Source organism: Anopheles coluzzii, chromosome 3, assembly GCF_943734685.1.
Source record: "Anopheles coluzzii chromosome 3, AcolN3, whole genome shotgun sequence".
NCBI classification, from domain to species: domain Eukaryota; kingdom Metazoa; phylum Arthropoda; class Insecta; order Diptera; family Culicidae; genus Anopheles; species Anopheles coluzzii.
Window position 1 is genome coordinate 745759 of NC_064671.1, and position 12950 is coordinate 758708.

At 45.6% G+C, this 12950-nt stretch overlaps 1 protein-coding gene across 1 annotated transcript in view; it reads left to right on the forward strand.

Annotated features, from left to right (window-relative positions):
• LOC120958233 (probable serine/threonine-protein kinase yakA) overlaps nt 1-10743 on the forward strand; it is a 118082-nt gene extending 107339 nt beyond the window's left edge. The window contains exon 3 of the mRNA XM_040380878.2: nt 1453-10743. Within this exon, the coding sequence (XP_040236812.2) occupies nt 1453-4311 (2859 nt within the window). The 3' untranslated portion in view covers nt 4312-10743. The remainder of the gene's footprint in view (nt 1-1452) is intronic.
• The last annotated feature ends 2207 nt before the right edge of the window (nt 10744-12950 follow it).

Consider the following 12950-nt stretch of genomic DNA (forward strand, 5'->3'; position numbering starts at 1 on the left):
TGCTTGTTGCCTTCGTGTCGGTTGCGTCTGATAATTCGTAATGGAGGTGAAAACACTTAAGATACGATCTAAAAGTGCAGTTTAAAATAAAAATAAGCTTTTTTCCACGACGCTCACCCAATGCATTGCGCTCGGCTTGCAGTCGAGTTTCTCACACGTGCTCACAATGCAGCCCACAGTAGAAGCAACCGCACGGGTAGTCGAGTGACAAGTGCACCCAGAGGTGGACAGAGTCATCGCTAGCCGGGCAGGAAAGAAACCTGTTCAATTATCAACCCATGCAGCCAGGCTTTCGTCTCCGTCCGTTTCGCACACCGCCGATCAATGCTGCTGAGTCGGCGGACTACATTCCCGAACGACGACTCCACACAGCACTCCAAGGGAAACCCTGGAACGTTCATCCCTTATTCCCCTCCCGAGGCAAGAACCCTTTTTGTGTACGGTGATGGTAAAGTCGCTTTGAAAGCAGTCGAAAGAATGCATCTGACGAATGGTGCTGCATCTAAAGCAATACGAGGACACACAGAGGCAGAGTCTGCCGCGAATCGAAATGCAATTCGTCCCGTGTCGCTGTGTGTGCGCACAGTTTGATCGATGGTTACGTGTCGCTGTTCGATGGGCAAGGGATGGAAGGGGGAAGCAGTTGCAGTTTTCCGACTTTCCACGCCCGAGAGCCGGATGAGACAGTGTGGCGATTGTGTCGTTCTGGGTTTCCATGGACTCGGCGTCCAAGGAAGTACGGAGAACCAGCAAAGAACAGTCGAATCAACCTGTCGATGGTGGTGCTGGGCTGGTTGGTGGTGCACACTGTTTCATTCTTTTCGTTTTGGTTCGCTCACATTAACTACCGGCACCTGCACGACAGCATAGCGGAGCATAGTTGACAAATGCAACGCGAGCGGACACAGGAATGTAGTCGAGCGCATAAGGCTGGGGGAGCGCCCTTTCCCTATTACATCCCGTGTTCGCTTAAGGTACGTCCCCTTAGCTTCGTTGTGATAACTTAATTTATGAAATAGCTTTTTCCTTAGCCGGATGACGGGAAGGTATGCAATGGGTGGCTATGGTCTGACCATTTCCAAGCGAAGCTCAGTTTATGAAAAAAAGACGAGGGCACCTTGTATGGGAAGGAGGAGGCTGTTGGCCGTCGGTAGAATGGAATAGCTTACTCACTTTGTTGATGATCTTTTTTCGCACGGCTAGAGAATCGAATGGGAAAAGGAAAGAGAAAATGCATTAAGCTTTGGCAGAATCTTCAGCAGCAATAGCGTAATGCAGCGGAAAAAGGCAACGAATGGCGTATTTTAGTAAACGACGAACTTATCAACTCTGTTTGCTTTTCAATGATGTGGTCTTGCTGTCTTGTAAATGCATTTTCTCTTTGCATTAAAATGTCTGCAGTTTGTTCAATCAACTAATAAGCAATTTTCCACCTCCATTGTCTCGTTTTAGGCGGCCTGGGAAGGTCCGATTCCCATCAAAGCGGAACCACTGGACATTCCACTGAAGAAACCAAAGCTTATGAACGATGCTGGATCGATGTATCACAGTAGCAGCGGCAGTAGTAGTAGTGTTGGCAGCAGTCGGACACAGCACTATGCCGCCCAACAGCAGCAGCAGTTGCTGGTGCATCCACAGTCCCACCTGCTGCACCATCACCAGCAGTCACAGCAGCAGACGAGTGCAGCCTTCCGGCCCTGGACCGCCCAGCAAAAGGCGCAAAAGTACGCGCAGCAACAGCAGCAGGCGCTGCTGCTACAGCAGATCGCACCGTACGCGAACGGCACAGGCACCACGATCGTGAACGGCACGATCCGACCGACCTCGCCCGGTGGCAGCATTCTGGCGCTCAGCCAAGAGCCGCCGCTGCTCCAGAACCCGGAGAACGTGGTACCGATGTCGGAAACGGACAAGTTCGAGCGTTCGTACCAGCCGAACGTAGCGCTAGTGCCACGCAAAACGATCCTGTGCGGGAAGGAGCCGCCTGCGGTCTCGGTGACCGCTGTTCGCGAGCGGCGCGAGTACGATGGCAACAAGGATCGTTCCGTGATCAAGTGTGAGGTGGTGCAGATCAAGCAGGAAAGCCCCGCCACGCCGCCAGCGATAGCTGCCGGCGGTGGTGCATCCGTCGATGGATCGATGCGGTCCGTGATCAAGTGTGACGTGCAGATCAAACAGGAACGTTCCGGGACGCCCGCGTCGGCAGGCTCGGGACACTTGGATCATGGTGGACGAGGAGGCCGAGAAGATAACAGTCGCTCACCGGGTCCACCGTCCTCGGCACACATTCCCGTATCGCCTCCACCACCGGCAGGAGCGATCGCGATCAGTACGATCATTGCCAAGCAGCAGCAGCAACAACACCACCACCAGCAAGTGTCATCGATGGCAACGTACGGAAATAGCAACAGCAACAGCCCCGTTCCGATCGCGCTGGATGCGCAGCATTCCGGGTCGTCCGGGTCGAACGAGATCACCTCGTCGACGTCACCACTGCCACCACCGCCATCATCGATCGTGGTGAACATGAACGGTGGAGGGGACGGCGTGGCGCGCGCACGGGAGCAGACGGGAGACAAGCCAAAGCTAGTGCTAATAAAAGAACCGATCATCAGTCCACCGCTGAGCACACGGACGCCCACGGGTCGGCATTCTCCACACGGCCATATGCTGCAACAGCAGCAAGGCGGTGGTTCCGGCCATCATTCGCAGCCAGTGTCCCCGCCGCCACCGTCGCACCACAGCGAGCACCATCAGCCGATGTATCTGCACCACCATCAGGTACTACAGCAGCAGCAGCAGCAGCAGCAACAGCAGCAGCAGCACTTCCGATCTCATCATCCCGGCACGACGACCGCCGACACGATCATCCACCGGAACGGGCATCCGGTGGTGGGCAACTCGGAGTTTGAGCTGTCCACCGACACGGACGACGACAGCCAGACCGGCGAACCGGACAGCAGCAACGTCCCCACGACGATGGAGCTGATCGGCGAGGTGCTGAAGGAGGTGGAAACGGAAACGAAGCAGCAGATACTGAACATCTTCAAGGTGCTGCTGCAGGAGAGCCGCGTCGAGCACCACCGGCTGCAGATGGAGATCCGCGCGAAGGAGGACCAGCTGATGGAGGTGCAGCGGCACAACATGGAGATCCAGCGTCAAACGGACCACTTGCAGCAGCAAAACCATCAGCTGCAGCTCGAGCTTGATCGTGCTTTGCTGAAGATTGAAGCGTTGCGCGAGCATCAACACCAGCAGTCGCAGCTCCATCATCATCAGCAGCAGCACCACCACCAGCAGCAGCATCACATCATGGTGCGGGAAACGCTAGGCGGGGTGGGTGAGTCCAGTACCTCCTCTACTCCGCCATCGCCCCTGTCGCTCGTCAGCAACGGTAGCAACAGCAACCACAGCCATCAGCTGATCGAGCGGCGGAACAGTTTCCCGGAAAAGTCGGAAATCATCATGAAGCCGCTGAAGAAGCTGCTCCGGCGCAGCCCGGACGATGCAACGACGGTGCTAATGTTGGCATCGCCACCGCCCCAACCCACGGGCAGCCTGCCGCCGGCGCTTCCAGCCTGTCTGTCAATTACGGCTACCACCGTGTCGGTGGCCCCGAAAGCGTCCTCCACCCAGTCGGACCCGGAAGCGGGGCGCGAAGCTAGTCGACGGCAGCCTTCTGTCTCTCCGTCGCCGACGCTGAGAGCGGGCGAATCGTCGCCGCCGCCTGCTGCTTTACAGCAGCCGCCGCAACCACCGCCACCACCACCACCAACAAGTGCCACCATTGTACCTGCATCACCGACAACGATAACGGCCGTCAGTGCCGTGAATGGCGGCTCGTCCACGGCTTCATGCATCACCCAACCGTCGTCGTCCGCCCTAGAGAACGGTCCCTCGCCATCACCGATCGTTGTCGTTATTCCGGTGAGCAGCAGTGGTGGCTCTTTGCCAAAAGATGCTAGCGGCGGTTGTTCTCCACGACCGCCGTCGCGGGCTGGCTCACCGCGGTGTGACGGCAAAGGGCGACGCACTCCGGCGGAAGGCAACGATAGTGGTGACGATCAGGATGAGGATGAACCGATGGAAGAATCAGTTGTTGCTACGGACTCTTCCAGGACTGTGGAGGTGTCATCGGACGCTGCACCAGAGGGAACGGCCAAAGTGTCAGCGATCAGTGCAGCGAAGGGCAGCGCAATTGGGACAAGTACACCTTCGGGTGGTGCCAGCAATCAGGAGAACGATTCGCCGAACCGGTCCAATCGAGGCAGCTCCGGCGGTGGCACTCCCAAAAGCAGCTGTGACAACTGATAGTTGGTGATCCGTTGGCGCTGAACCAGGGGATGCCGCGGCAGCGGCGACGGCGGATCGGTACAGCGCTAAGCAGCGAAACAGCGTAACCTAAAGTGTAGAGCGTGTCATTATCACCTTAAAAATATTATTTATCTTTGGTTACCAAGTCCGGTTGGCGGTGGAAGACATGAGGGGGATGCACACGCAGCTGATGTGGTCCCCGTTTGCTATCGGAACCGCGCACCAAGTGAAGCATTTTCGTACGATCCATTCTCTCCAAACGTTTGTTTCGAGTTTTGTCCAAGCCAAAATCAAAGTTTGTGTATACTTGGTATTCGTTTCGTTCCCACCTAAATTATTTATACGGTACGATTATTAAATAGAGGGGCAAGAGAAGGTAGGCCCAGCCCTTACGACGACTACGTGAACCTATCTTGCGCGCAAACCAAACGTTCATCCGCACAAACTGGAAAGCTGGTTAGGAAAGGCGTATCTGGGAAAGGATAGTTGATCGCTATGCACGAACAACGAACAGTCTTACTGAGCAGCGTGATCGATAGTAATTGCCAATGGTCACTTGAAAGAAGAAAAAGAGGGAACAAATGGAAAAGCATCGTCACATGACATGCCGCAAGCAAGATTAGACAGGCATACTTTTTCCCCCTTCTCTGCTATTTTCTATGCTGTCCGGTAATAGCGATTAGGTCGGCAGCGCGCGCAGTACAGTAGTTTTAATAATTTCTTTGAATTAACCACTAAGTGGTTTTAAATATGGTAGATTGTAGTGTCGAAAAACAAACCGAAACGACGCGGCAGTAAGATGTGTGCTGTAAGAAGCGACGGTGTGTAACTCGTAAGTTGCTGTAAGAATTCGCCAAGTACCGGAGACAAAAAAAACTAGTTGCTATCAAGCTAGGCGGAATAGAACAACCCCGTGCAAGCGCAAAACGATATAGAAAACGTAGCAAACAAAAGAAGAAAAAATAACGAACAACGTGCTGGCAATGCACACACAGTGTAAAACAGTAAGTAACCCTCTTTACGATAAAAGTCAGTCGATAACTACTATATTAAAACCAACAAGCACATAAGCAAATGGAGAGGAAGAAAACAAAGAAACACACGCTAAACTAAAAAAACAGCGCAACATAGTGAAGAGATAAAGCGTAAGCATGGAACCATCTTAAACTTAAGTTTCAACTGTTTTTAAAACAAGCGTTTCAACAAGTTAAACCCTGACGAAAAAGCGTTTAAACAACCACAAATAAGTAGTACCAGGCGTGAATGCGAGCCGCACGTCCTCGGTTCGTCGAAGTAGAGGTTGTAGCAGGTTTTGTAGGTCCCGTGCGCCACGGACGAACGCGTGCAGAGTCATCCCATTGTAAATAGAGCTGTCCCACTAGAACATTTAAGCAAACAAACCCATGAATATGCACCCTTGAATGCACACTCACGTCCACGATTATGCGAATGTAGAGAGCAACATTTCATTCTACTTCCAATGTAAAGCTGTTTGTTTTTGTTTTTACATATAATTCCTTTTTGTAAATTCTCTTGCCTCCTTTTGATTGCCTTTCTTGTGCCTTCTTGTCTTGGAGGGCTTAGAAGGACGAGTATTCTAAAGGAACTAGTGCCAGTTATTGTAATCGATTCAAGCAGAACCTTTCACTCGATGAGAAATTCCTCTGGCAGCGCGTTGTCAGTGCGTACGATATTTATTTCGTTTATTTTGGCCTCGTACTACATTAAATTATAACTTTCGTTCTCAAAATTTATGCTCCTGTCTCTTACCCCCTCTCCGTTGCGGAGTACTCCTCACACAGTACTAAAATTCACCTGGTGGCGGGGAAGCATGTTGCAAAGCGACACTACTCCTCCGATCATTAGTGCTTATCTGTACGGCTTTCCTTTCGATGGGGCATCTCCATCGATCCTTTGCATGGTAACCTTCACACACACACCTGTATCTTTACCTTTATTTATTACAAGCAGTTCTGACATCAATGGTGTATGTATTTCCGCTTTTTATTTACTTTAATCTGCTTAAAGCATCCATCCTTTGGTTAAACTAAGTTTGATAGGGAAGGAGAGTGGGTGCGTTCAAAACCAAGTTTTTCGATCCAAAAAAAAAAAGCATACTCATACAAAAAGAAAAAAATTGTATGCTTGTTTCTGTACACTGCTTATGCTTCCTTCTATTCTATTTTTTGTTTTTTCCTGTCGATCGGTCGATCGGTGTGAGAGTTGGGATAAAATTCCTTCTAGCTTAAAGCTTTCTTTCCTTTCCCTCCTATCCAGCGCGCATACCCCGCTGGATAAAAGAATCGAGTCGAAACATAGGCGTACACAATATTACTGTCGATCTTAAGTGTAATTTTGTATAAAGAGAAAAAAGCGTAACTTTAAATAACGATAAGGTCCGTTAAGAAACAAACCATGCTACTAGAGTTAGAGTGTGTAACTGATTACAAGTAAAAAGGACAAATCATCCAAAACAAAACAGACGGAAAGGAGCCATGTGTCCTTCTTGCGCGCTTGTGTGCTGAATTGGTGTATTGAGAAAGAAAAAAAAGTAAGAACACAAGAGTAAAACAACAAGTTGGTCCTCGTTAAGGTGCAAACAACGAAAGTGGACCGAATTAACGACTACCACCACTACCATCTAGTGTTGTGCACTAATGTTCTGCCGCAATGTTCTCATTGATTAAACGTACTTTTATACGCTCGCATCGCAATAATCTCTGCGTTTATGTGTGTGTGTGTCGAACACCAGATTCCGGGTTCGTAGTTCGCAATCCCATTTCGAGTAACTGCCAGTTTGAAAAGCAACAAGTTTAAAATTTAGTCAAAACGAAAGCAAAAGCATAACGAGACGAAACGAAACTGTCACAACAACCGCGTCACGGCGAACCCCTTTTCGTTTTATTTTCAACTGTAATAAATGAAACAAAATGTAAGCTTCTCAAGCTTTCCCGCTAGTGAAACTATTATGTGGTGTAATGTTTCTTTCTTTTTCGCCTCCCCTTTTCCTGTCGATAACACATATTGAGCCCGGTCCGGTTAGTTTGTTCGGTTTTGGTGACTGTAATTGTGAATTAACATGCGCAAACTGATAGACTATAGACGAACTTAAGCAACCCAAACGCGAAACTGTTTGCCTTATGCATGGTGGTCGGAAAAATGTTCAAGTAATTGGTAAGGATCGAGATCGCCCCAAATCCTCCGTTTGCCGGATGGTGACAGCAACAATTTTGCATGGATTCCGTTTCGTTTTCGTGTTTTGCTGTGCGGTTTTATTTCGCTACGTGTTCTGTACTGGCATCCTTCGCAATATGTAATTGTGTGCATGTGTGTGAGTGTATGTACTTGAGAAAAACGCACATCCAGCAAAATGGTGGTTTCATGTTATACGATAGAGCTGCTCTCGCTGCTACTCTGCTGTCTATTGGTTCAGAGGGGCAGCGTGGACCTGACTGCTAAGCTCTTGGGGACGGCACAGGACAGGAAGAAGACTAAAAGCAATTTAGTAACTTAAGCAAGCGGAATCGCGCTCACGCAACATGAAAGGGAAGGAAACAGGGGGACAGCAAATTCATACGCATAATGCATCTCCGTGTATCTTCTCGCTGGTAGTGCACCCTAGCACGACACGTGACACAATATACCGAACATGAAAGCACACACACACACACACACATACATACAAAACAACGGAAACACTTACAAAAACACTAACGCGTAATGAGAAAAGTGGCGGTGCAAAAAAGGGGGTAACTAAATACATATAACAAATACAATAAATAAATAAATAAATATATAGATATATATACATGTACGATTCACTATCGTCAAGATTCACTTTCTAGACTCCTGATTGCGAAACGAAGTACAAATTAGAATGTATGCTTTAAAAACAAACTCATAGGAAAATGAAGAAAAAATCTTTCACTACTCAGTGCACACAGATAAGCTACTATATGACAAGAAATACAGGAGTGCGCTAGGCACCACCAAGCAAGCCAAACCTGGTGCAGCAGCCCTGCCTGCCGGACCGTCATCCTTTCTGCAATGCGATGCTTGCGACCGCAGACGGGCCAAAAAAAAATCACACACACATACAGTTTACAACCATTATGGGTATTTTTGCCTCCCAATATTGATGCTTTTTCCTCTCCTCCTGCGTTGTTATACCGTTTTGTGCGTGCAGCGTGCGAAAACTTTTCATGTGGTTTGCTTCATGTGCCAAATTTGAGTTTACATGTAACTCGATAAAGATAACTTGTTGATGCTTCTGTTCCATTATCGAAAGCTTCAATGTTTTTTTTTCTGGCACGATTTATTTCGAATGCCTGCTTCTCTGTACAGAGATGCGATACGTTGTACGAAAAAAAATTAAAGCAATGTTCGATATACAGCAACAAAACCCAATTCTTCTTTTTGTTTTAGAAACATATTTACTCGATGGGCAAACGAACAATAGACCGATAAACAAAGAGAATCAAAATGATACATGTATAGAAAAAAAGCAACAAGATAACATCAAATACATAAAAGAAAACTGCACCGTTAAGAAACCTTAGCCATACTATTTTTCTACACTTAAATATTGTAAGAAAATGAAAAACAAACAAATGAACGAGTTTTACCGTACCGCGGTGGTAACTGGCGATAGTAAAAGTGAACAAAAACATGAGAAAACATAAATAGCAACGGTTTATTGAACGTACACGAATTTAATAGTAAAATGCATAATATGCGTTAGTGAAAACCAGGCTTAATATATAGAGAACTCCCAATGCAGAAAAAAAACAGTAGAAATAACACATACAAACAAATTTGTTCACAAGTCAGTCTCATTTCCCAGTCCGATTACATTTCTCGTTTGTTTTGTTTTGATTCACTTACCGGTTTCTGATCTTACGCTCCATTTCTTGGTGCACCATCTAAAGCTTTTTTGAATTTCAAGATCTCTGAGTCTTGGCTTGGAATTCATCTGGAAGAAATCAGTAGAGAATCAATAATAATAGTAGTAGATCGTTCCTTTTTTACATGCGCCTGTGTGTTGCAGGCGCCGATCTTCGGCTTGCACAACGTAAGAAAACTTATAGCAAAATGAGACACATGTGTAAAAGTGGTTGAAAAAAAAAACGTATTTAAATAATAGCCAAAGTAGCATCTACGAGAGTTCTAAAGAAATAAAAAGGAGAAACAAAACACAAAACTCAAACATCCAACACACCATAGAACATTTTTAATAGTAAAAACATACACACACACACATAAAGCTACTACTCGGTGGTGGGATTAGGGCAGAAACACGCGCATGCATAAATACCATACAAAACAAAGGGAAGAAGAGAGACGCAAACGCATTAGACTATACATTTGAAGTAAAATTTACCATCCATAGTAAATATTCGATACACATTCATACAAAAAAAAAGCTCTCTTCGGGACAAGAAGGAAGGACATTATAAAACGCAAACGTTATACACAACCAAACATGTAGCAAAGCAGTAAGCAAAACGAATCAAACTTTAATCAAGTGAATCCATTTTACATTGCTAGTAATGTTGAAGCAACAATGTAGAAACCCTCGATCTAAAATGCGATCATAATTACACAAAAAAAGAAAGAAAAGAACTGCTGGAGGACGATGTGGAAAACAAAAGAAAAACAACTAAACCAATCTAAATCGGTAGCGCGTGTACAAAACAAAAGAGAGCAGAAGAAAAAAATACCCTAACGCGATACATAGAAGCGCGGCACACGATGTTGACTGAACTATGATAACCAAACAACAAAAAAGCTTAGTGGCGAACGTATCGTAACATACGAACAGAAGAAAACGTAGCAGATTGGTACAGCTTTCGGTTGATTTCGGTTGTAGTGCTGTGTGGAGTGTTTAATTTTCATTTGGCTGTGCTTTCGAAAGAAGGAACCTAAATTTTCGTACTATTTTTACAACCTGTAGCACACCAACTGCACACAGTCGAACACATGGATGATACTTGGAAGGCCTGGGGTGGCCGATTCCTTTGCTCCCATACTTTTCTGTAAGGTGGTTTGTAATTTTTGTTTTATTGCGACGAAATTCATTATATTAGCGATCGATCGGCGCCAGCGGTGGCGATGTTGATGATAAGCGAATTAGTTTTAACCGTGTAATTTATCTGTAAAAAGTAATCTAGCATCAGTTCGGTAAGGTTCATCACTATGTTCAAAACATAATAAGCTAAGCGTGTGTAAGCTACAGTGCTGTTGTGTTTTTGGTTCTCTTGGAGTTGTACATTTTATGTTTATACATTGGTTGGATCCGGCTTTCGATCGGTGAGGGCGGTGAGAAGTGATCCGAAGGTTAGCAGTGATTCAGTGAGTGTAATGATTAAGACAGTCGGAATAGAAGAAAAAAAAACCCGTTGCATCCTTGTCGCGTTGCAAGTTGCTTAAGCTTGTTCTGTTCGGTTTTGATGCCACACAGTAAAGAACGTCGTCGCCAACACACAGCAACAGGTATAGCAAAAGCGCGGCACATGGAAAGCAGTGCACAAACTGTGGCCGCAACTGTTGGGGAGGGATTATTTATTATTAAACAAAAATGATTTTGTGTATAGATTTGCCATTTACATGTTATTTAGTAGCTACGGTTAATACTATAGAACTGAAAGAAGAAAAAAAAAACAAACTGACGAAGAAAAACAACCGAAGGAAAACTGCTGCTACGTAAGTTTGAAGTGCAAGTAAAAGGGGAAAATAAAAAAAATAGCGACACGAGTCATTTGACAACTTTGGCAAGGTCTGAAAGTGAGAGTAAGGCTGATGGATGGAGACGGAACATGGAAAATGCTGTTCCCAACCAAACATACCGAACAGTTGAGAAAATAGACAAAGAAATGGGAACGTCATTCCATACTCTCACTGCAAAAAAAAAGATCGTACAATGTTACGCGAATGCAAAACAACTGCAAAAAACACATTCAAACGCAAATAAAGCATAAATAGGAAAAAACAAACACTCACACAAATAAATGTAGAGCGAAACTCCCATAGACGAATCAAGATATAAAAACAAACAGAAACAAAATCGAAAAAAAAACACAGAAAAAAGATGCTTACATACCCAGCGACACACGTGTTACCCTCTGTAGTTTGTGAAAAAAGCGAAAGGATAATGGAGTAAATGAACAAAAAAAAATCAAATTATCTTGACCGGTTGAACAAAGTAGTGATCGATGCAGCGGCACCTCCACATACACATACGCGTGCGCACACGTTTCATCTTCTAACACAATCTAAGATAGCTAAATGTTTCAAGCATTACAACTTTACCTTAGTAAACCAAATCATACCAAGTGCATGTGAAGGCGTATAAACGTTTATATAGAAGAATACAAACGAATGTAAAAAGGATGGTTTAAGAAGGTGCAACATAAGTAGCTTTACTCACTCTCACTGTCCCATACACGCGGTGTGTGTGTGTACGCGAGTGTGTGTATGTGTGTGTGCGCGCGCAAAAACTGGAAAAACAATTCACAAATAAAACACACACACGAAAACGAAAACAGAAAAAACACCTGTGCAAAAGTTATAATAGATAAAAAAGGATGTAGGAAAGGACTGGATTGGAGAATATATAACAACACAATATAGCTGCAAGCAATAGAAAAGGAAAGCAGAGGACTGTCAGGACGATACATATTACAGCAAATGCATTCGCAAAACATTTAACCAAGTGCGGTAGAAGATAGCGCTGGGAATGCAAACAATGGTGCATAAGCATCGTGTATGCACCAGCGGAGGAAAAAAAAAACAGACAAGATGAGTAAAGAAAAAGATTAAAGAGGATAGGGGCGGAATGGGCGAGCAGCAGCTTACAAACACAATACCGACTAAACGAAACGGTGGAAAGAGAAGGGGAAATGAAAATGAAACAAATTTACTGAAATTATTCTAGATACTGAAAGTAATTTAAAACCAGAGAAATAAAATTATAAAATAATTCAAAACAACCTTTCGGACGTTCTTTTTTTTACTCGTTGTATCTTATATAACAGTATCTGCCATGTCTGCTATCTGCTAGCAATCTCTTTTATCCAGCTCATTATCATCTACGTGCATGTCTGCAATTCGTCCAAGAAGCAGCGCACTTCAAAGGACATCTTCAACTCGTTGAGAGGCTGCGTCCCTTCGTCGTTTGTCTATCATTCGCTTTCAAACAAAATCAGTACATAGGGGAGCGCGAAAATCCACTGACACTGCAACAACCGCTTTTTATCCATTGAAGGTACTCTCTGCACTATGTTTTCCTTTTCTTTTTTGTTCTACCCTCCTCTATTGCTTTATCAACTTTTCGCCATTTTAAAAGTGCGCTCCAAGGAGGAGGGAGACATATTGTTCTGTGAAAAGTCCTTCCAAACTGCAGCCTTGCCGATGATTGGGGTAGCGTTTGCACGATGATGATGATGATGGTTCCATCTAGGGACAGGTTGATCCATCCACCTACATGTCACAGTCGATTGAAGGCAACTCGAGGCTGCCAAGCTATATTCTACCAACCCCCGGCCCGCGATAGGAGTGTTGGTGAATAATTAAAAATCCATTTCCTTCGCCAGCCAACTGTTACAACCGGGGGAAGAGTGCGGGAGTCGTCGACACTG